This window comes from Tubulanus polymorphus, chromosome 2 (assembly GCF_964204645.1).
Source record: "Tubulanus polymorphus chromosome 2, tnTubPoly1.2, whole genome shotgun sequence".
In the NCBI taxonomy this organism is placed as follows: Eukaryota; Metazoa; Nemertea; class Palaeonemertea; order Tubulaniformes; family Tubulanidae; genus Tubulanus; species Tubulanus polymorphus.
In genome coordinates, this window is record NC_134026.1 from 27,081,003 (window position 1) to 27,105,202 (window position 24,200).

The 24,200-nt window shown below is 35.5% G+C and overlaps 5 protein-coding genes across 9 annotated transcripts; 2 read left to right on the forward strand and 3 right to left on the reverse strand.

Annotated features, from left to right (window-relative positions):
* Positions 1 to 746: 746 nt before the first annotated feature.
* LOC141899446 (trichoplein keratin filament-binding protein-like) lies at positions 747 to 4,719 on the reverse strand. Its single transcript, XM_074785757.1, has 14 exons — positions 4,581 to 4,719; positions 3,497 to 3,706; positions 3,255 to 3,363; positions 3,023 to 3,124; positions 2,880 to 2,936; positions 2,720 to 2,788; positions 2,455 to 2,628; positions 2,265 to 2,377; positions 2,094 to 2,160; positions 1,846 to 2,018; positions 1,679 to 1,760; positions 1,410 to 1,595; positions 1,178 to 1,321; positions 747 to 1,089 (listed from the first exon to the last, which is right to left on the reverse strand). The coding sequence occupies exons 2-14, from the start codon at positions 3,685 to 3,687 to the stop codon at positions 1,039 to 1,041; spliced, it is 1,518 nt and encodes a 505-aa protein (XP_074641858.1). The 5' UTR covers positions 3,688 to 3,706; positions 4,581 to 4,719; the 3' UTR covers positions 747 to 1,038.
* Positions 4,720 to 6,122: 1,403 nt separating this feature from the next.
* Positions 6,123 to 9,217, forward strand: LOC141898791 (glycolipid transfer protein-like). 2 transcript variants are annotated; one of them, XM_074784890.1, is made up of 6 exons: positions 6,123 to 6,534; positions 6,644 to 6,699; positions 7,163 to 7,293; positions 7,375 to 7,543; positions 7,630 to 7,698; positions 9,034 to 9,217. In XM_074784890.1, the coding sequence occupies exons 1-6, from the start codon at positions 6,432 to 6,434 to the stop codon at positions 9,046 to 9,048; spliced, it is 543 nt and encodes a 180-aa protein (XP_074640991.1). In that variant the 5' UTR covers positions 6,123 to 6,431; the 3' UTR covers positions 9,049 to 9,217. The 2 variants fall into 2 exon arrangements, with proteins under 2 accessions (XP_074640991.1, XP_074640990.1); XM_074784889.1 differs by lacking the exon at positions 9,034 to 9,217 and adding an exon at positions 7,777 to 8,212 and having other exon boundaries at positions 6,134 to 6,534.
* On the reverse strand, positions 8,014 to 10,536 carry LOC141898790 (SAGA-associated factor 29-like). Its single transcript, XM_074784888.1, has 9 exons — positions 10,360 to 10,536; positions 10,136 to 10,211; positions 9,932 to 10,004; positions 9,797 to 9,852; positions 9,612 to 9,717; positions 9,355 to 9,540; positions 9,177 to 9,270; positions 9,026 to 9,094; positions 8,014 to 8,949 (listed from the first exon to the last, which is right to left on the reverse strand). The coding sequence occupies exons 1-9, from the start codon at positions 10,444 to 10,446 to the stop codon at positions 8,833 to 8,835; spliced, it is 864 nt and encodes a 287-aa protein (XP_074640989.1). The 5' UTR covers positions 10,447 to 10,536; the 3' UTR covers positions 8,014 to 8,832.
* Positions 10,537 to 12,758: 2,222 nt separating this feature from the next.
* On the reverse strand, positions 12,759 to 22,516 carry LOC141900736 (uncharacterized). 4 transcript variants are annotated; one of them, XM_074787761.1, is made up of 12 exons: positions 22,383 to 22,516; positions 20,819 to 21,822; positions 20,567 to 20,747; positions 20,374 to 20,484; positions 20,190 to 20,279; positions 20,029 to 20,095; positions 19,848 to 19,910; positions 19,679 to 19,759; positions 19,495 to 19,575; positions 19,342 to 19,407; positions 19,138 to 19,244; positions 12,759 to 18,976 (listed from the first exon to the last, which is right to left on the reverse strand). In XM_074787761.1, the coding sequence occupies exons 2-12, from the start codon at positions 20,823 to 20,825 to the stop codon at positions 13,240 to 13,242; spliced, it is 6,591 nt and encodes a 2,196-aa protein (XP_074643862.1). In that variant the 5' UTR covers positions 20,826 to 21,822; positions 22,383 to 22,516; the 3' UTR covers positions 12,759 to 13,239. The 4 variants fall into 4 exon arrangements, with proteins under 4 accessions (XP_074643862.1, XP_074643864.1, XP_074643861.1 ...); XM_074787763.1 differs by lacking the exon at positions 22,383 to 22,516 and having other exon boundaries at positions 20,819 to 20,933; positions 21,256 to 22,019; XM_074787760.1 differs by lacking the exon at positions 22,383 to 22,516 and having other exon boundaries at positions 20,819 to 22,019.
* Positions 22,120 to 23,820, forward strand: LOC141899124 (TLC domain-containing protein 3A-like). The gene is made up of 6 exons (XM_074785277.1): positions 22,120 to 22,757; positions 22,998 to 23,084; positions 23,219 to 23,423; positions 23,521 to 23,616; positions 23,697 to 23,712; positions 23,804 to 23,820. The coding sequence occupies exons 1-6, from the start codon at positions 22,567 to 22,569 to the stop codon at positions 23,818 to 23,820; spliced, it is 612 nt and encodes a 203-aa protein (XP_074641378.1). The 5' UTR covers positions 22,120 to 22,566.
* Positions 23,821 to 24,200: the final 380 nt, after the last annotated feature.

The window sequence follows — 24,200 nt, forward strand, 5'->3', positions numbered from 1 at the left end:
AAACTTCACCTAAAAATGACAGTCAACCGTTTTGGTAAACGTTTGGATACTAATCCTAATCGCTGGATATTTCTTATAGATATACACACACACAGTGACGACACACAGTAGACAGTCACTTAACAGGAATTAATACAGATACAGGACTGGGTGAAGTCGATGGATACTGAGGTTAATCGACCATGTCTTGTGTGGCTGGCTGTGATTTATTTCGTCGGAATGGAAACTGAAAATGAATCATATTTTGCCAAACAAAACAAAAGAAAAACGTCGACGTTAACAACACAACGACGACACGACCGTTTTTCTTTTCTTTCTTTGACTTGTTGGATTGCGACTTTTTGTGAGGAAATGCGCTCAGGACGTACGTCTGAGTAGTGAAACGTGTTTATAATTTCAGTTCTCTTCTCTATCATATAATCACATCGTACACTCACTTTGCCTGTGCGTATTATCCATATCGTATGAAACACTTCAAAATACGAGTTTCAAAATTCGCACCTCCATAAATGACTATTGGTGGCGCCACCTTCAAAATGTATCGATATTTATCGACCGAAACCAATTCTATTCGGCAATGTAGGCGGGCCGGTGGAAACGTTCGCGAGATCTCAAAGTCCATGAAGGCGGCCAGTTTAAAGAAGACGTCTCCGAGTGACTTATTGAAATCAATCTGAATTTGTACCCAACTCCTTTTGAGGAAGATCGACAAAAGCCAAATACAGAAAATATATTTAAATGCAAGTGCTTTATTTACAAGTAATCAATGCTTATTTCATAATAGACGGATTAAATGCTGACACAGACCAGCTGTCCAGCTCAGTAGTTCAGTTGATATGCATATATAATCTAAAACTACAGAGTAAAAGTATACTACAGTTATATAATATCTATTTGAAACAAGCTCCAATAAAATTTGTCAATCCAACAGCGGCCTCCATTACACAACTGTACTGAGACCAATTTACTACATAAATCTGCAGCGACCAGCACAGGCACAGGTATCACGCACATCACAATATGTCGTTTTTATTCATTCTAATTCCAGGCCACCCGTCTTGTGGAAATACCAGCAGGTCGAGAATGTCTCTGAAATGGTACCAATTATCATTATAGTTAAGTAATGCTAGCCGCAGTAATGGTAACAATGTATGTAAAGAATGAATGTAATAGAAACCTTTGGTTTAAAGCCTTCAAGCTTCATTCTTTCTGTTTCATGACGGAGCAGGTCATCGTAAGCTTCCTCAGCCTGTTTTTCAGCTTCTAATTCAGCTTCCAGTTTTTGTTTTGCAGATATTTCCTGATCTCGACGTGTTGTTATCTAAAGCAATGAACATAAACATTGCTCTCAAAATACAATTCGAGTACCTGAAGTATAGCTGCTGGAGGTCTTAAAATTTTCTACAAACCTGTGCTTCAAGGTCTTTCTTAATTTCATCTTTCATAGCCTCTGCCTTTTCTTGATCTCGTTTAGTAAGTTGATTCGCAATTTCTATTTCTTGAAGTAGCTGTTCACGTCTTTCGATCGATTCCTTCTGCTGTTTTTGTATCTCTTCCCGTTTCAAATCTATCTGTTCTTGTCGTGCGTCTAATACCTAGAGATTATTTTCATATAGTATGAATTTACAAGTGTCAAAACGATTCATTGTTTAAAAACAAAAAATTAAAGTATAAGTACTTCTTTCATGAGTTTCTGTCTTGCTTCACGTTCTTTTGTCCATTCTGCTTCCCTCTTACGCCATATTTCAGCAGCTTCATCTCTGATGTAAAGAAAAAGGTATACCGGTATTCATGAAAACGTTATTCAATCTCATCTCAAAACCACAGCACTAGATTTAAACTTACTGATATATCATATCCAGCTCAGCTTCCCGAGCTTTTTCAAGTTTCATTTGATCTTCAATCATTTTTTTCATATACTGAGCATCAGCGATTCTCTTCTCTTTTCTAGCAGTGACTATTTCTTTTTCTGTCACATCCTCCTCAGCAAGTTTTTCAATGATCTTACGATCTTGTTCCTGTTTTTTATAACATAACATGCCATTACTGTTATGCACTTCTCTGCAATTTCTATCTTATATCAATGCACTTACAAGCTCCTCCTGAATTTTCTTTGACTTTCTTCTCATCTGCGCTGTATGTTGCCTTAACAAAATCCGCCTAAAAGTTTCATCATAATAATCAGGAAATGAGGTCTAATGAATGCCATGACATGGACAGGGTTTACAACATGTTTTTATATACATGTTTAAAAACAGGCGTACCTCAGTTCATCTTTCTTTCTCTCTTCATCAAGTTTTTTCCTTTCCTCTTCAATTTGATCTAGTTCCCATTGCCTCTTCATCATTTCATCTTCCTCTGCCTTCAAAGCTGCAGACTTATGAAAAGTCGCAAATAGTTCAGTAGAAGTTAAAATTATAATTTACTACATTAAGCAACAGCTCATGTATTTACCTCTTGTTCCCTCTGTTTTAATTCCTCCACTTGTTTTTTCAGGGCTTCTTTTAATTCGTGTTCCTCTTTCGCTTTAGCTGCATTTTTTTCTTTTTCAGCTTCCAATGCATCCTGAAGGTCTTCTTCCAGCTTTTCAGCGTATTCCTCCCTTTCTATCTTCGCCTTTTCTAGTGCCTTGAGATAATAATTCAAGTTTGTTAAACAGCCTATCACACGACTATATTCCAACTAGCTTCATTGTTTATACTTGAATATCTAAATTTACCTTATGTCTCTCTTCTTGTTGAGTTTTCCATTGTTCCATCACATGTCGTTTATGCTGTTCAAATTCCAACTACAAATACAGATTATGTATAAAATGCCATCTTAAAATATCATTACCAGTACTGGTAATTGGACTAAAAAAACTGAAAGTGCACTCTCACCTCTCTGATATCTTGATTATTTTGTCTCCAATGGTCATACAATAATTCTTCTGCCAACTGAAATTAAATACTTACAAGAATAAAATCAATATACTAAAAAATTGGTTAGCAGTTAATACTCTTATCGTGTATTTAAATCGTACCTGTTGTCTCTTTTCTTCTCGTGCACTTTGCAATTCATCTGCTTTTTCTTTCATCTCAGCAAGTTTTTCCAAATCATCTTTTGATTCACCTTTTAATTCAGCCTGAAAGTTATTAATGACAGAAATGTATCTAGTGCCACCATTTCCAGTCCAGTCATTCACTGAATTGTTTATTCATCCATGATGATTCTTATCTTTGATTTTAAGCACTGAAATAGAATAGATACCATACCTCAAATCGAAGTCTTTCATCTCCCAGCATTTTAAGAAGTTTTATCTTTCTCTGTTTGAGTTCAATAGCCTTTATTTCTTTCTCATGAATTGATTTGTATGCATCCATGCTAAAATGTACAATGGTTGTCAAATATCTGGTTTATCGAAATATTGATCTATGTAGGTCCTGTACAGTGAATACCTTTATTTTTACTTGCAGTAGAAAATCATTAACACTTATTGTAATAATAAGTAAATTACCTGTCATTAAATGCTTGGTTTGAAGTCCATACACTCTGTTTAGCTGTAGTGATATTGCTCTTGGCAAAATAATTAGCTGTATCTGTCCAAGCCTCACGGAAGTTGTACTGATGATTGCGTCTTCGAACTATTGCAGCTTCAAATGGATTTTTCTGGGTCGTATAAGACGTTGGCAAATTTGGTAACGCCATCACCTTGGTTTTGGTTTGCCTGGATTATAAAATAGAAAGTAAAATAACTACCTGTCCTTTGCAGCAGGCTGGTGTTTTACAGCTACTTTTAAACATCGAGGTGCAATCTTTGTGATGTTTGAAAATGCATTTGAAATAAAAACAAAACAGTTTTCCTTTAGATTGCAGATATCAAGTATGTCCTAGGCCAAACCTACATAATAATATCATTATTTTTTTAAGGATATAGGGCGGCATATTAACACGCGGTTGCTAGAATAGAATATTGTTGCTCACTGATTCCACTTTGTTTGAAAGGTTAGCTGCAGACGAAACTCAAGTTCTCGCCCTCTCGAATCTATATAACCCATTGCCAATAGGCCTAACCCTAAAAACTTAGGCCCTTGCTGGCCTTCTTCAAAGGCTTTTATCAAATTAATTTCCCGGTACTCTATCTATCTAAAATAGATAGCAATAACCCCCGTGAAGCTGGTTCCTTATTCAGCTCCCGATTCAAAAACATTTTGAATCGGGAGCCGAATCGGGAACCGGCTTCACAGGGGTATAGCAATAGCCAATACTAAAAAAAGCCCGATAAGCAAATTTTCCTAGAAATAGTATTTATTGGTTTAAACTAATGAATACTATTTCTAGGAATCGAATGCTGTGTTTGTTTGTATTGTGTAGAAATAGTAGTATAGGAAGTGGCAAAAATAAAATAAATGCATCTGTTTGTTAAATAACATAACTTAACATTTGTTTGTTAAAAAACGGAGGATTGGCTGGGAAAGGCCCTCTCTCTTTGACTCAGGTCTGCTCTGCTGGCTTAAAAACCAAAACTATTCTATTTCCATTCCAGCTAAATGTCCTTCTCTTAGTCGATATTTTTCTGAAATATCAGCAATTAAACGAACCTTTCTATTTCCTGCTTTATTCGAACGATCACAGAAGACTATTTTAAAGGCGTAAGAACGATTATTCGTGGCACACACGCAATTGGTTATTCAGAAATTCAACTGAGTCAGTGAGTGCCCGTTGAGTCGATGGCGGCCATTTGTAAACAATAGTAGTAAGCATATTTCACGGAAACTGGACCAGGACTCAGAATACCATTCAAATTCAGTGCTTTATTGAGCGCGCCGTAAACCGCATTACAACAGAAATCCGGATATGTCTCCATTCGTTGGTGAACTCCTAAATCTGCTTCTGAGCAGATAATTTGTGGGTTTTCTTGGGTTCCTCGTAGTATTGGCATTTGTTTCCAGCCCTCCATTAACCAAAAAGCTATATTTATTTCTGTTATGTATTACCATGAGTCTATTACGATTTTAACTGTTCTTCTTGTACAAGAGTTCTACTCATCACCAACATAATATCTATTATCTTAATGTTAACTGATTTGCTTGTAAACATTCTACTTATTCTCTAATATGACGCTCTCTGGTGTGTCTTTTAACACTCATTGTGTCTAAGTGCTTTTGTAGTTATCATTTGCCTTATCTGTGTATACTAGTTATTCGCTCAAGACAGATACACCACCATATGTTTCCTAGCGTTGGCAGATTTCTTACGAATTTTGTGGTACCCTGGATCGAATCTGTTGAGTCGTCATTAATAAAATGAGTTTCTACTAAACCGACAATGTCGTGTTTACGCCTTATTTCAAGAACATCTGGTTGAGCAAGTTTACAAACTCTCGCCATTGTCGATCCTGTTGTGACCAACATCAATATTCCAAAAGGCGATAGAAACCTTATTGGGGAGTATTACTTTCATACAAGATACTCCAACATGAAACCTGGTACAGGTCACCCAACTGGGCCCACAACTTGAATGCCTGATTGACTATTTCCTTCCTGATACAACTTGGCTCAACTGGGGTAACATCCGTCGGGGGACTGCAAAAACCCTTCTAAATAAAATGCAGTCAGCTTATGCCCGCTCCTGGCTTGATGAAATCAATGACTTGGTAAAATCCCCGAAACTCCGAACTTATAAACTCTTCAAACACTCCTTCTTTATGGAAAATTACCTGAAAGTCTCTCCCAACATTCTAGCCCGCAAGTCCCTGACCAAATTACGCCTGAGTGCCCACTCTTTAGCTATTGAAACTGGCCGGTACACCCCACCTAAGACCCCTGCCGAGCAGCGTCCTATTTTGTGACCTAAACAAAGTGGAGGACGAGGAACACTTTATTATTCACTGCCCCTGTTTCTCCCTTATTGGTAGTTAGTTACCTAATCGTTGGTGGTAAGCTTTTTATAATCGGATGGGCATATCCGATCGTGAAACTAAACCACAGTCAGGTTACTGACTACCTTATTGGAAGCCCATTTCTATTCAATTACCCAGATCGCCCCTTCGTTTCAGTTACTTGATGCCCCAGGAAAACTAAAATTTATTTTATCAACAGGGGGTGGGGACACAGAAATCGCTAAGATTACATGCAATTTTTTTTGTGAATGACCTTTTTTACAAACGGGCGGACAATCAATAGCAACCGCTTGACTTTTTGTACTGTTCTTGTGGATTATAATTTCGGAATTGTGAATAACATTGTAACTACCTGTTTGTTTCTATTGTTCAAATTTGTTTGTTTTTTTTATCTCTGTGTTTTATTTTATTGCCATGTCTGTCTCATGTAATATCTGTAAAAAGGACGCAATACATATTGAATTGAATTGAATTGAATTGAGCAGGAATAGGTCGGTGGTGCACGGATTGCCCATTTTGACGAGATTTTGGACGTTTTTCCAGACGGAAGATGAGTTTTTTTCGTGGAATAGCGTACCCCAATATCGACGAAGATAATGATATCCCTGTTGTCGAATTTCTCAGTGCGTGCGATGCAATACCGATTGTTTTTGGTACGGTTTTTATCCAACGAACACAAAATTACAAAACTAAAAGGGCAACCATCTTGATATAAACTATATCGGATTGAATAACACATGAAGAATTTATTTGGAATTTCAGATAGTTTGGGTAGATTATTTAAGCCACTTAAATCAGATGTTGCAAATAATATTAATGTAAGTATGCTAGGCCTTAGTCAGTAACCTGACTGTGGTTCAGTTTCACGATCGGATATTTCCACAAACCACCTGTGTGTGTCAGTTTGTGAATTAAGCCATTAATTGTGGACTGAAGTCATTAGAAAGTATATTTTGGAAGTGATATTTTTTTCAACCGTGTTTTGGCCCTTGTCATCCCTAACGTTGGTATAAGCCCATCCAATTATAAAAAGCTTACCACCAACGATTAGGTAACTATCTAGCTAGGCCTAAGTACTAATTATTAGCCTACATCAAAATGGAGTTGGTGTACATTTGTTGTTTCCAGGGCTACCTGTAAGATTGTCTGGTAATTCAAATTGTAATGGCACTCGGGATATAAATCAATAGTTGCCCTATAAATTTCCTTATATAAACAAAATGGCAGTACTATTGTAAGGCTTATTTGTTTTGATTACTGAATATTGTATTTTTCATGTAGATTTTGCGGAAAGCAGTCGAAAAGGATTCTGAACAGCTGAAAACAGTGAAATCCTTGCTGGCCAAGGATATCAGAAATAATGCAACAAAACAGGATCCATCAGTCACTTTATCATTATGTTGGCTGAATAGGTATGTGCCCTACAAGTTCTGTTTTATCTGAAGTCCAACTACCAGGTAATTCGGTAACATCAACTCTACATTCAATTTCAGATCATGTATGTATATTTATGTGATGTTGGCACTGTTTGTTGAAAACGAACAAAAAAAACGGAAAAGTCCCCCTGAAGAAACTTCAACAACCTTTCATGAATTTGCGAGGCAAGCATACGAGCAAACTTTAAAGAAGCATCATGGCACACCTGCAAAATTACTATTCAAAGTCAGTGAGAATCTAAACAACATTTGGATTTTGAATGAGCATTAATATTATAAGGATGAATTACATACTTCCTTCTATTTTTTAAGGCCATCTCATTTGCTATCAACCATGATGTCTTTGTGCGAATATTGCTAAATGGTGCAACAGATGAGGTGGTAAGTAAATATGCTAATATTCTAACAGCAATCATCGGTCTACCTTTCCCTTCAAAGGTTATAGAATTCTATTTTCAGCTATTTCAGGATCTTGAGGTGTATTTGAACTCACTGCGGCCTGTTATAGAAACTATTTGCTCATATTATAGAGAATTAAATCTGGCTGATGAGCATTTTTCTTTCAAGTAGAATGTTCTGAATGTTGACATGGATTGCAAGTGTTGAACAATATCATTCATATTTATTGAAACATTTCTTGAATGGACCAACTGTCTTCCTTTTAACATATAAGAAAATTCATTGCACTATTTTATATTAAAACAAAAGATTTTCTATTATATATTAAATATTTTTGGAATATTTATTTTCTTATTAATCATTGATAATTTCAAGCATATAATAGAAATTATTTTCTTTTTAATGCTCATTTGGCTATACTTAATGGATTTACTAACTGGATGTTTTCATAACTGTATTTCACATGTCTTATTTATAGTTGTTAATAAATATTTTTCTATTATTGCTTTATTTTCTCATTATACATTTGCACATGATCATAGATTAAATCCTTATTGCATACACGGAAATCAGTGGAGATTTGTTTTGACTGTATGGGTGGGGTAGTTGACATAGAATCAACCCTAGGGTTAAAGTTAGAACTGGTCTATAAAATAGGCCCTTTAATTTATAAAAATAAATGTAGGTGCTATAATTAGAAATTATCTTATGCTTGTTTTTATGGAGTTATTTTGTATTTTGCCATATTCGGACAAATATTGCTTTCCACATCCTAAAGGAACGAAGGTATCCAGGAACACCATGTCCATTTGTTTTATACATTGTAACATAACAAGGACTGTCAAGACAAAGATGGCCGCCGATGATTGAAAACGTCAAGTTTGATGTACAAAAGGTTCCTTTCTAAAGTATACACGTCACATAATCAACTATGAAATGCTCCTAACTATAAACCTTTGGGTTACAGATGTGTCTAGGATGTACATATAAACCAAATATTAAAACAAAATACACTAACACGTACAATACAAATTCATATAGAAATATTTATACATGAATACAAGTGGTTAATGAATATATACAAAACTGCCAAAAAATGCTAAAGTCTATTGTAGTTCACTTTTTCTTATCATCTTTACACATTATTACATATCTTTGAGCAACTTTCAGAGGTGGTGAATATCCATCTGTGTACGATGTATCCTCAAATAATACCAAATAATCATCATGAGGCTAAAACCAGAACATATACATGTATCGGTAATTTCAAAAATTTTTGGTGATAAACAATCAGAATTTTTTTAATTACCTTTTTAGGTGTCTCGTGTATGAGAGCTCGATAAAAGCACGTAGTCTGTGGATATAACGCCAAAACCAGCTGTAAAATGAGAAAAGAAAATAGTCAAATCATTTACCGGTATCTAACCTACAGACATTTGGTAGTCGGCAACGCTTCTTACAGTTGATTTATTGAACAATGCTTCAGGATCGGTCTCTGGATTAGCTTTCCATAAAGGTAGAGGCACAATTCGTCTTCTACTTAAAACATGTCTCCTTTAAGAATATTGTTAAATACAAATCAACAATTTTGTCATTAAATATCATTTTTCAGACTGTTACTGTAATAGTTTCACTTACTCTTTTCCTTCTTCTGCATCAATATCATCCACTTCATACTTATTTGTTGATGTGTTGTATGAAACAACTTCAGCCAGAATCCAATTTTCCTCGCCATCTGAACTACGAACTCGAGCAGCAACTTTATCACCGGGATTTGCAATGTAGTTATTATCAACTTGTATTGCTCCACACAATGCTGGCGGCCTAAAACAGACAAGAAATAAACTTTTTTTCACATGACTAAATGTCAGAAACGAATTATGGTCATTACGTACTTTTCGCCTGATTTTCCAATCCAGAGCGGCAATGTGTTCGCATTTTGTTGCAACATAGACATTAGGACACCTCTTCTCATTATCTGTTTTGGTCGATCTCCGTCCACTAAAAGAAAAATTCGAAAATCAACATTTATCCATTAACATAAGTGTCCTTTAAATAATGCAATGTTTTTCGCCCTTACAATCACTTTTGATAGCTTTGATTTCACTGATCATGTCCAAAGCTCTACGTAACATTCTGAAATGAAATACAATTATTCTGTTCATTTTAAAATTCAAAACCTCTTTCACAGAAATCAATAATCTAGAATACATACTCGGTCTCACTTTCAGCATCTTGTAAAGCAGTAGTATACAGTCCTTTTAGTTTAGTTTTGTAGTACGTAGAAACTAGAAGATAGAAGGATTAAAGTCATGACAATTTAGAGAACTTTAGTCTGAATACCCACTAATCCTGGGTCACCCCTCCGCAGGAACATCAAGGTTTATAGATGCTAGTCTACCGAGCAAGAATCTCTTACTTTTTTGTTCTTGCTGCATTCGTTCATGTGTTTTCTGAATATTCAACAATGTGTTTTCTCCTCGATCTCGTTCCTCCTAGAAACCATCAAAGCAATTAGTTCAACGTAGACAATCCATTCATATTTAGAGGGGAAAAGCCGGCCGGGGTTATCTTTAAAACTTGAAATGGCAAAATTGCATATGGGTGAAATGAATCTGTGAAGGAATGAATATAGGACTTTACTTTAGTTTGGAAAAGAAGCGTTTGTAATTCTTTCAGCAAGTCTTTGATCTTTGCGGAGTCTCCAGTAGCAGCGTTTACAGCAGCCATTCTACCTTAACATACAATAATCAATCCTTGTTACTCGAATCATCGAACTATATGCTCAAATCGAACAATAAAAAACAAAAAAGTTTGTCTCTGGCTCATCGACCTTGAGAATATCGGAGAATCGTATTTCACGGTTTTGGCTATAATGATGGAGCTTTAGATTGTTTGCCGGTCTCAATTTTCTGTGAAGATTCATGATTTAAGACTCTTTATCTAGTCTTAAGTTAATAAAACATGTCGCATATATCTTGGAGATATTTGGTACTCCAAGTAGCATCAACGTATATCATCATCTCTCACCTTGGTGCAGACAGGCAACCAGTCTATGTGAAACCAATTAACAAATTGATACATCGGCATTCAACATTGTAAACTAAGCAATTGTCTGCAATATTTTCAACGCAAAAGGTTGAAAGCCTGTTTTGGTCGATGGCGAGTGACGTCACTAGTACAAATTCCGAGCGGTTCGAATCCCACAATACGCCAAAATCACTACGGCCGCTCTGAGCGCACATCGCATTTCAACGTTGCCGTTTAATAATTGTAAAATAACTAATAATAGTTTAAGTTTTATAAGGGTTAGAAGTACATTGTATTTACTGCTAGTGTATGTATATATCATGTACGGTTGCGAGAAATCCCTGCCCTGGTTAAACAGTAAGTCCACTAAATCTTTAAATTTTAAGTTGTTTAATGAAACTATTATTGTTTTAAATTGTTAAAACTGCAAACTATGGTTGTCGAAGATGCACCTTCTTCACATCCTTTGAAATCCTGGATAGCATCGCTGTCGGCAAAGACCTTCAGGTCTGTCTTCAACGGCACATCGCTTTGGAACAAGCGACTACTGTGTTATCAAATCTGAACTAGGTAAAAAAATGTTCCCCAAAAATAAAGACAAGTAAACGGATTAATTTGAGGTTTGAATGTTTTTGTTTATTTGTTGGTTCAAATCGAACCCTCGTCATCCTGATCTCCATAAATCTAAGAAAAGTATTCGCACACTTAAAACAATAAAATACGAGCAATAAGCAATAACATCAGACTGGAGTAAGTAACTTTACTTAATTCACAGATACAATCCTACACAAAACAATAGCTATTCAGTGGCGGATCCACCCCTCTATTTTTACCGATGTAGCCGCAAATCTATGCGTTACTGAGTAAAAACCGAATGAAATCTTTCTATTAAGTAATGCTCAGAATGCACCTGCTTGCATCTATTTTTCCAAAAAATTTTTAGGAAGGGTCTTCGCGTTATCGGTGCTTGCTCTGGAATGGCTTACAGCCATCTGTTGTTGCTTTCATTTGCCCCCCCCCCTTCAAAATGCTGGATCCGCCCCTGAGTGCAGACAAAATGATCGACAAAGACATACAGAACTCTAAAACAACAGTTAACAATTTAAGCAACGATAGACAAAACAGATAGCTGATTACTTTACAAACCTGTTGTCAGAACCTTAATTATTTTTACATGTACATACAGAGGACTGTTAACAATTCAACCAATGAAATTGCGATAGAGATACAGAACATACAGCTTTAACAGTAAACAATGCAACCAATGAAATTGCGATAGAGATACAGAACATACAGCTTTAACAGTAAACCATGCAACCAATGAATTGCGATTAACTAAGACCTACGAGCAATTATCAAGTTTGATAATTGCTCGTAGCTAAGACATACAGGACAAACAGGACTAACTTAATTGCGATAGACATACAGGACATACAGGATTAACAGTAGACAATTCAACCAACGAATTGCGATTAACTAAGACATACAGGACTAAACCACAGGACATACAGGACTAACAGTAGACAATTCAACAACCAATGAATTGCGATTAACTAAGACATACAGGACATACAGGACTAACTTAATTGCGATAGACATACAGGACTAACAGTAAACAATGCAACCAATGAATTGCGATCGCGATCACAAAGACATACAGGACAAACAGGAATAAACCACAGTAAATTGCGATAAAAAAGACATACAGGACTAACTGCAGTAAATATATAGGGCCTTAGGAATGCAAAATTCATTCATTTTGTCATTTGTAAACATTCCACAACTTATTTCATTATGTCATTTCCAGTTTTCAAAGGGAATTTTCTTAACTTCAGATGCCTCGAGGACATAAACATATAGAAAGATCTGTCCCAAAAAAATGTCAAGTGTCTTTCATAGTGCAATGGGCCCTGGTTTCCACGTTTATATATCACATATAAAATTCTACAGAAACAATCAATGAATAAGTGAAAATTTACGAATAACAAACAAGACATTCAAGCAGTTGAGTAAGTTAAAATGGGACCAATCTATATATATTATATATGGATTATACAATTTAATCAGGGACAGCCTTGAACCGAGGTTGATGTGTCCATACACTCTCTTCATACACTCTCTGAACATGCATGTATGTATACTGCTGCCAATTGATGATAAGTCAAGGATGTTGAAGTTCTAGACATGGTCAGAATCATCCAGAGACATCGGCACGCATCACAATAACTGATGATTTTGCAGTAACCTGTAACATAAAAAATCAAGCGGTAATCTATTCACAAAATATATTTTCCTGAAAGAAAAAACCTGAAATAGAGCACTATAAACACCAGTGCATATACATCGCTTCTTAACCTTATATATAATCGAGTAAATATATAGGTGACTAAGTGACGGTCATTATAGGCTTCTACGTTCACCATGGGAAATGAAAATATTTCTAATGTCAGGGATTCATTCGAAACCCGATCAATAATATTCTATACAAACTATTTAGGAAATCGGGTCACAATGAAAACAAAACCACCTGATATGTTCAGGAGGAGCCTCATTGATTGGAGCACATTTCCAATGATACCATCTATGGCAATTATCACATTCAATTGAGAATGTGGACTTTTTCTTAGGATTAGCATTGCATTTTTTGTGGCAGACAGGGCAGGTTTCAGCAACTAACTGAGAAGGGGTTTTTTCAACTTTTGATGACAAAAGATTATCTAGTTTCAATTTTGCTAGGTTTTGGAGGCCTGCATTTCCAGGTTGATCTATAAGAATTTCTAATTCTTTTTCAGAATTGGAATTATTGATTTCTGTAATAGGAGAACTGTTGAGATAATCATCTCTATTATTATAATCGATTACAATAGATTTTTTCTTATGATGATTATGTTCAATACGAATGTGCTTTTGAAGGAATGTTTCACTTGCATATGAATTAATAACCCCATCTGCCCAACAAATAGCACATGAGATAGGTTTCAAAGATGAATGAGAAGTGGATATGTGCCTATCTAGTTCCCTGCGACATGAACAAAGATATGGAGGATTTATTTTGTCTTTAATACAAAAGGAACAGACAATACTTTTTTCAAATAAAACAGACTTCGAGTCATTTTTAACAACTGGTATTGACTTAATATCTTTTGGTTTGGTATCTTTTGATTTTTTTGGTAAGGATGATTTATTCTGACTTAAAATATCTGCTGAAAATTCGATATCATTGCCAGGATCTGGATCAGTGGAGTCTATGGTTTCAATTTCTGATATTTTAGCTTTTTTACCTAGTTTGATAGCAGCATTTTCAACCATAGCAGAAAAGGATACACCTCTGTTAGCAGGTCTAATTATCTTTCGCCCTCCGTGTCTTGCATTCTCAGCATCTTTAGGCATTGTAACCTTAGGGCAGTAAGGGTCTATCACTTCAAGTTCAGGAAGGTTTATGGCAACCTGATTGTCCTTGATTGGACCCTCAGCACGCCTATGAGCCATATTGTGAGGTTGTCGTTTGGCAGGTCGTCCGCTTATTAACTTAATTCCACAGTGGCTTTCATTATGTAAAATACTTAGAATGTGCCCTTTCCGAGCAGCATTGATATCATTCGAGCTAGCAATGTGGGAATGATCTTTTAACTTATCAATGAGGGTAGATGAAACAGAAATATTTTGTCGAGTAAAATTGTAAGTTGGCAGAGGCTCCACAATGTGGAATTTATATGCATCAATTAAAGCCTTCGTTGTGGTTATATTGTTTTTTTGGGCAAAACAGGCAAAAAGATGTTTGCAAAAATATGGTTGTCCAATCATTATAAAAGCTTCACAAGTACATATACCTAGTTTCAAATTGATTAAATGGCAATTACCATCTACGTATGAAAGACAATTTTCAGGAACGATTGTAATAACGTAATTGAATAAGATACGACTGGATATTGAATCTAAATTTCCTATGTACCTTCGGCATTTTTTTGAAATGTCATATGAATGTTCCTCGGATATTGATACTTTATCGGGGAATCTTTCTTCTAAAACATCAAGCTGATTGAATGTATATTGAGTATCACCATTGAAAAAATTATCATTATCTTCTAACCTATTTAAGTTCTTTCGTGAAGAACTCTTCACAACAAACCAATTAGTTTCTTCATCATATTTTAAAATCTCATTATTCTGTAATAAATCAAAGGCTCTTTTGCAACACTTTTCTATCTTTTCAAGGTGACGTATATTCTTAACTCGTTGGTCAAGTTGCTTAAATTGGAGATTGTTCATATTTGTCGCTTTGATCTCATCATTAAAAACATTTTCAAACAGTAATCGTACAAAAGATGATATCAGTTTATTTAGGTGTCCACTTAAGTAGACATCATCTATTTGTTTGAATTTGCGCTCAGTAATATTATCAGTTAATAGCAAAGGGTTATTTCTGTTAGATTGGTCTGACTGATAAATTGATTCAGCATTGAATGCCCCAGACCAAATTTGGGAATTAAACCAATTCTTCTTTAGGTAATCAATAAATAATGTTTTTGTATCTTGCGACATAAGGTCTAAAGAAATATCATTCTCAATAAAACTAATAAATGAATTGGCTATATCAGTTCTAGAGGAAGCATCCCATGATCTCATAATGCATTTGAAACCAGTTTCTAGAGGCTTGCAAAATAAGCGAAGTTCTTGATTTTCATTCATGAAGCGACGAATACACTGCAGGACATGAAAATTACATAGTACTGATTTAAGATTATTGTCAGATGCTCCTTGCTTTAGACTTGCATCTTTATCATGTTGTACAAAAGGACAAAATCTAGATGTTGATGAACATGGCTTGATTCTGAAAAAACCATTGCCATCATTAAATATATAGAATTCAGATGGATGATTACATTTTTCGTCTTTACATGGTGTATTGGCTAGAACTAACTGGATGGTAGTTGCATGAGTAGCCCCCCCTTCATCACTACTAATTGATGCAGCAGCAATACGTCCTTCATTTTTGTTGTCTGCAAAAGTTACAAATGAAGTTTTGAATTTCCACGAATTGAAATCATGTTTCACGTCAATACCAATGACAGATTGTCCAAAGTTGGATAAATGTTCCAGAGAACGAGGATCAGAGAGAATAATGTGATAATTACGTTTGAGTGTGGCATCCCCTCGTTGAAATAAAAGGACAGATTCATAGTTACCCTCTAATAATTTTTCAGTATTTCTCCAATCAGAACTTAGAATAGGTATTTCGTCTTGAGATTTCATATGTAATTTTATCGAAGATTTATCAATATATTTCAATCTATTTGAAATTTGATCTAGGGTATGGTCATGACCGGCGCCATCATTTACATTTGATACATGAAGGTTATTGTGAGCATTGGTGGCAGAAAGAACCTTCATTGCTGTGGCTTTCATCATGACTCTATTTTCATCCCATCTATCTCTAGTAGATAAATTAGGTCGCTTTTTAATTTGTAAAGGAATATTGTCATGATATTGACCATTAAGTGGTTTGCTGAAGATTCTCCACTTGGATAAATCAGTACTAAATAATACAAGTTTCGTTGCCCAATAACACATAAAATGAGGGTGAATTAATTTTTTTGGCTCAAACTGCTGCCTTAACTTCACAGGACGATCACGTTTATTCTTCAGCTTATAGTTGTAACAGTTGGAACAAAGTGTTTCACCATCAGCATTTTTCCTCCATTTGTTAGACATGGTAATGGAGCAATGAATACATTGTTTATCATTTAAAACAACGTCAATTTGACATGAGGGACAATTAGTGATGTTACTGGACATATTCAACTTTGAAAGATAATATCCACATGATGATTTACAAACTGAAGACTTTGACGAACATTTTATGAGCATTTCTGCAGCCACAAATTGAGAAGTATCCTCAACAATTGGCTCAATAAATTCAAATTTATTATCTAATCTATGGGTTTGCCAATTCTTTTTTAATGTTAAGGAAGCTTTCATCGTTGTCTGGTTACCAACAAATGAAGGCCGCACATTCTTATGCAGACGAACTGTTTTTGTAAAATCAAAAGTGAATCTATCGAAATAATATTTTGTGTCAGCACCAGTCATTACTTCCCCATTTTCAACCCATTCATCACTAAGTGGATTCTGGTTGTTGAGGTATTTCTTGATAGTGTCAATGGCTACCTGGTCATTTGTACCTTGGTCTGTACAATGAAAACTTTTATACTTCGTCTTACTGCCAGTTGAATGAAAAGCAACTTCAAGATAATGCTTTCCTCTCCTGATGCGATGGGAGATAGTAGTTTTAGAACCATTAATATGGGAAGTTAATGGTTCAGCTGAATTTAGAGTTAATGAGGATTGAGGATTCAAAATTGAGGATGTAGATTCAGGTGTAGATTCATTATTCGAAATTGGTGTAGATTCAGGTGTAGATTTAATAGTCAAAATTGGTGCAGATTCACTATTCGAAATTGGTGTAGATTCATTAGTCAAAATTGGTGCAGATTCACTATTCGAAATTGGTGTTGATTCAGGTGTTGATTCATTAGTCAAAATTGGTGCAGATTCACTATTTGAAATTGGTGTTGATTCATTAGTCAAAATTGCTGCAGATTCATAATTCGAAATTGGTGTAGATTCAAGTGTTGATTCATTATTCAAAATTGGTGTAGATTTAGATTTGGCTGTAGTTAAGACTGATTTGCTTTTTTTAGGGGCAATATAAGAGTCTGACATCTTTAATTCAGAACTAGCTAGTGTATTATTTGACTCAGTTGATCGTTTATGTCTCTGTCTGCGAGATAATCGTGATATCTTAGAGAAAGTAGTACTATTAGCAGTAGGTTGAGATGACTTTGAGAAGAGTTGAGTAATATCAATTAGATGTTTCATAAGCCAATTAATCAATATCAATCTAACAAAATCAGAATAGTTAGAAATGTTCTTAAGATAAGATAATTCATTGGGAGATGAAAATACACTTGAAATATCCTTTTCATAATAGGTTGCAATGCAAGCACCAATTAATGTAGCAGGGCCACAGACAGATGAACATGATTGGAGTGGGTAATAACTAGTACAATTATTACTACATACATGCACTGAATTTTCAGTAACAAAATGAGGATCATGGAGGTGGATATAAACAGGATCAGGGCAATTCAAACCTTTCAAAACAGATCTTAAATGATTTTTAAATTCCCTTGGACAATCCCATGCTAGTGTATCAGCATAACACAGTTTGTTACTTTTTGGGTAAAAAACTGCTAGTGCATAATGATTGGCAACAACATGTCCATAAGAATTTAGAAATACGAAATCGTTTTGGGTGCCAACATGCAGGAAAAAAATTAGTTTATCACAACTTATGAGTGGATTAGGACCGAATCTTTTATATAAATTTGAAACATATTTCTTAGCATCAAATGTAAGTGGCATCATAAATGCATGAATATTACAGTACTGTTCATTTATCATAGATGCAAAAGCATTTAACACAGATCCTTCAAACCATTTTTGATTAGTCATCGTCTGAAGTTCTGATACAGATACGCTATTATTATTACCAACTGGAAATTGTTGAGAGGGTTTTAAGGAAAAGAGCATATTTGAAAATGCTTGAATCTGTTCCCAATCGACTGAATCAGTGGGGCTTAAAGGCTTACTATTTACCCAAAGATTCATGGCAAAAAGATCTTGTTGTTTGGTTTTAGCATAATGTAAGAAAAGAAACCTATTAATCTGATCAATAGAATAGCAGCCTGTATCGAGTCTCACATGGATATTAATGGAAGGGTCACGGACAATCCTTGACTGCATCTGTGCTTTTATGTCCTCCAACTGATTTTTGTGGGGCATAGTGGGGGCATCATCAGCCAAATGACATGAATTAGACATGTCACAAATTCTGAATGACGTGACCTTTGATGGCATAACAGGAGGAATTTTCAAAAACTGATAGTCATTGAGGCACATTTCTGTTGGATTGTAACTAAAATTTCTTCTACATACATGTTCATCATCAGAATCATTCTCATCACTATCATCAATTATGATTGGTTCGATACCTCCACCACCTGTGATACTTAGCTGTTTTTTGTTTTCCATCCAGCTATCTTCCTGCATCTTTAATCTTTCTATCCTTTCTTTCGAACTATCTTCCTGCATCTTTTCTGCTTCCTCTATCGTTCCTTCCGAGAAATTGTCACAAGCCGCGTCCTTTCCTTCTTCCTCCATTGTCCGCCTGAAATACACATTATCAACTCACTTTTTTTAGACATATGAATAGATAGAGTATGAAATTACCCATATAGGCCTAACATAAAACATGGGTATCTCTGAGTCATTTGCATTAAGTCATTTAGATTTGTAGGTACTAAATTAATTGAATTATGTTGTACTTACATTTCAGTATGGTTTAAACTAACATGGTCTAGAAGATCTTTCCAATTGGTGAATTCAACTCCGCAAAAACATGTCGAGTCAGCAGGATCCGTCTGTGGATGAATAACCTAATGTGGAAGAGCACATTAATCTGTTTTTGCTTCAACATCTAAGCAAAAATAACAAAAATGAACCCGCGTCTCGCAGAAAGGGCATCAAACTTACATGTTCCACTGACTTCCTTTTTCTGTTAAATCTTTTAGTATTGTGACAACTTCTATTGTAGCATCCCTGAATATGAAAACAAAGCTTTACAGCATAAATCATACCAATACCAATGAATTTCTATAATTTCATTTCGAGAAACATATTACTCACGTTCTTAGTCTGATAAAAAGGAGTAAATAATTGAGGCTTTAAACAAATAGCAACACCAGCCACATCAATTTTAGTCATGTACTGGAAAAAAAAGACAGATTTGTGCATGCACAGCCTTTAGGTAATTGTGAAATAAAAGTGACCAAACTAATATTAAATCATAAGTTCTTGAGATGATATGTACCTGGTCGAATGTGAAAAAGGCTCTTTGATCTTCACAACAGAATTGTTTCCTTGTATGATGCGCAACGTCAAAACTGCTATACTGGATTGAAGGATACAAAAAACTGTTAAAATATATCTAACTTTATAAAGATAAATCACGTACAAATCACTTAGGAAAACAACTTTACCACTATTGTTGAATCATCCCATGCTCTTGCTTGATCATCCTTCAATTTGTTTTTTGCTATCAGCTATCAATATGATTCATTAATTCAATGCAAGGATTTTGAATAAAGTGGTTTCGTATTCAAGTTATAAAAACTAATTGCAAATCATTCATTTTCTAGGATATCAATGCTAAATGATTACCTTTCGTCGATGGACTGCTCTACTTCTTTGCATCTTTTCAATCTCATATGGAAAGTATTGAGGGCACCTGATTAAGAATCATTCATTATTTCCAGTACAATCATAAAATTTATGTAGTTTGCATACCTGGTAATTGGATAAAATAATGCAATTCTACGTACATTTCATCTTCATTTTTCAATAGCAGTAGTTCCATTATCCTGTTATTTATGAACTGATTTCCCTTACGGCTGGGGTGTAACAAGTCAGTCCTAGATCACAAAATTTAGAAAAAAACAAGTTAGTTTAAATCGCGAAAAAATGCACATAACCTACTGGGCTTATTAAGATTAAACGATTACTTACGGTGAAAGGAGATCTCTTGAGAAGTGAAAATCAACGAACTTTACACCAAGTGTAAAGCATTCGCGGTGCAGCATTTCATTGTAATGAAATATTTTTGTGTCAGCATCGAAACTTTAAAAAAGAAAGAAATTTAAAAATCATTACATCGATCATAAATATAGTACTTCAAGAAAAATCTATTCTTGATACTTACTCATCACATCGAGGAAAAAGAGCTGGTACAATGATGGTCCCAGTACATTTATAGAGCAACAATCGAATTAATTCAACGTGTCTTCGCAGAACAATCTCAAGCGGGACATCACGCGTCATATTATTTGTTCCAACATGGACGATTAGTTGTTCCACATTCAGCATCTTCACCTTTTTCAATTCTGTAATATACAACTAATCAGTAACCCAATGAAAATGAACAATATAAATCAGTACTGAACCGAGAAATTACCTTCCATCAATGTTTCAATGGTTCCTCCGGGGCACACGATCCTTGTCCATTCAAATAAGCCTACACCATCTAGCCCAGCATACTTTAAAATGCTGTCTGCTACGAGACCAATACGCTACAAAAAAGATTATTTGTCAGTCTCAGGCCAATATCACAGGGAGGTGTGAGAGAGCACACTGGTTACTGTAAGACCCTACTACATGCAAAAGAAGTGACACATATATGTATATCAATGTGATAGAATTGATTGAAAAAATTGTGCATAATAGTAGCTAGTGCCCAAAAATAGAACACAGTGTTATTGAAGTGAAAATTTCTAAAATCCTCTGAAGCGGTGCTTATTTGGTAGCTACATGGGTATTCTAATTGAATAAGCATAAAGATAAGCGTGCACACACAGTAGCCTATGCATAAACAAGGGCCAGTTTCACCTTCACCTAAAAGTCCTGCAGTGTGAAGACTAACTTGTTCACCTAAACCACCTCTACCAGGCTGTGGAAGGCCTAACATCAGGCACTAAATTAAAAGATTCCTCTAAATCAAATTATCTATAAACATCCTCTTAATTGCAGGCAGACTGATTCAGGGAGGGGTGCAGCCCAAAATAGGGCATACATATCAGTATCATATATAATTAAAAATCAAAAGGGCACCAGATCATCAGAAAACATAATACCTATATTTTGGAAGTAGGCCTACAGAGAACATGTTTTGGAATATAAGCTTTTTAAAAATACTTGTTGATATTTTTAATTTTTCCTTTAAATTTCATTGCGACTTAAAAGTTTTAAGGGGTGTACACCCCTGTATACTCTCCTGATCTGCCCCTGAATTGCCACTTAACAAAATTTCTCAGCTTAATTGTTGGCTAACTAGCTCAGTGAAACTGGGACCAGACCTAATGCATACACCCTCAGTGGCCAGGGCCAGGATTAAACAGTTAGGCTACGTATATAAATAAAGGAATGAAAAGTACTTATCCTGAAATTGGTTAGGCTATCTATCTGCAACAAGAAATACATTTTCATTGACTCTGAATACAGGGAACTACCATTCTTCTGTTTCGAGGCCTTAAAATTTATTGTTTATTTTTTGTTGCTGGATTTGGAATGGTTGTTGGAATATTTAAGGCCTAGTAGGTGGTGACTGTGTACGGGCAACATAGGCCTATACCCAGTGGCATGGCAATGGCATGCCACTGGGTACCCACTACTGCACTATAGTATACTGCCTACGGCTACTGCGACTGGTGGTTCGGTTGGCAGAAATTACTTTTTAACATGGGGGGGGGGGAGGGGGGAAGTAAGCGTGGATGAAGACAAATTAATTTAGCCGAGTAAGTAGCAAGCAAGTAAAGTAGTGGCAGTACAGTAGGCCTAGCGACAATGTGAGTGTGGTGGTAACGTGGCCGTGGTGGCAATAACAAGACTCCAAAACTGGCAAAAGCCAAAATTAAAAAGCCCTGCCGCCGCGCGGTCGCGACGCCTCGCCTGCACCACCGTGTACGATCCTCGCGGCGTTCACCAGTGTTACCCAGTGAGTTTTTTATAATCTTGCAATCTACCTCTTTTTTCAAACCAATATTCCCACCAACTGGTCCGGAGACAAGCTTAACACGTTCGGAAAACATGATTCACAATCTTTTAATCAACAGCCAGCAAGAATACACTTGACAGAAAATTCAAATTCAGCGGTTAACCGTTAAAAGTGAGTTGTTTAGCTGTGGGAGTAACAAAAAGGCGATCTTGATGACGTCACTAGCCATCGACCAAAACAGGCTTTCAACCTTTTGCATTTTCAACATGAATTTTGTTGACTTTTTATGTTATTTTGCTTTTGGGTCATTGTTTTTTCCATTAATGAATTTGGTAACAACATTTTTAGTCAGGAGGATAGACAATCAAATAGATGAAAGCTCTGTCAGTGATATTAGTGTCAAGTAAGTTTCACAAAAAAGGATCCATCAAATCCGGCCATATCCAATCCACTCCATCTCCACTGATGATGTCAATAAAAGTCGTCGATGGTGATACAGTTTGACAGAGTTTGCACTTCCAATTTTGAATCAGTATCTAGTATCACCCCACACTATGTAAAAAAATGTCGATAGAAATTGATACGCGTCCTATATTCTAACCGATTGATGAATTGTTTCTATTATTCTCTCAATTTCTTTCAGATTGGTTTCAGCATTTCATGGAATATTGGGCTGCATTATTGGAGTTGCTATTATGAGTTCATGTAAAAATGATATCATCCATTCCAGGTAGTGTCTAGTCTAGTGAGAATGGCCACAACATCAATTTGGGGCTTGGCATTTTTTATCCCAATCCTCAAAAAGGATGGAGCTCTGAGCCCCTTGATTCAGCCACCCATGGTTAGTAATTCTATAATTTCTAGAAATTGGTTGACAGAAATCTATGCTGCATTTGGGTTATCATATATGGTTTATGACGTATTTGCTATGTATGTTACACACATTCTCGACAATCCTCAAATCAAGAAGTGGCAACTGCACAAAAGAATTTACCACTACATACATAAAAATAAGCTGATTTTGTTGCATCATACTGGTTTACCATTCATCTATGTTCCAGTCATTTTTGTGAGTAGAAAATCAAGCAATATGTCTACAATTACCGTACCGGGTATACATATATTTCACTTTACCCAGGATTACAAGATCTTTGATTTTGTCTTAGTATTTCAGAAATGGAAAAGGTGATTTCTTTATTGGTACTTTCTTCACAATGGAAATGGCTGTTCCGTGTATTTCATTTAGATGGATCATGCTAAGGGTAATTAGATTACCATTCATAGATAAACAATTTGATCAATTTTGGTCTAACAATCATATATATGTCATTATATTTTTCAGCTTGGAAGAACAGATGGTTTAGTATATGTCATTAATGGTTTTCTGATGTTACTGTTTTTTACTATATCCAGAATATTAATTTTTCCATTTCTCTATTATGTGTACAGTTGTTCAAGCGAAATGACTATACTACAAGTGGTGTTTACCATTCCAGTCAAGTGTAACATCGGTTGCTTGATTTTGTTAGTTCTGCAGGGATACTGGTGGATCCGCATGGTCTTTGGTTTCTGTAGATTTGCTAAGAAAATTATAAATAAAAGGTTATGATGTTAGTTTTCAAGTGCCTGACCAATTCAGTCAAAGAAACATCGAACCCACTAAGTACTGTTTTTCTTTTATTGTGGGTTTATTCTTAAAGAGGATATGAATTCAGAATGATCCTATCAAATGGCGGTAATATTCATAAAATGAATATGTAGTCATGTTATTCTATGTGTAATTTAATCTCATTTTACTAGGCTCGAATTTATGGATGATTAATTTCATCCATAACAGATCATGACA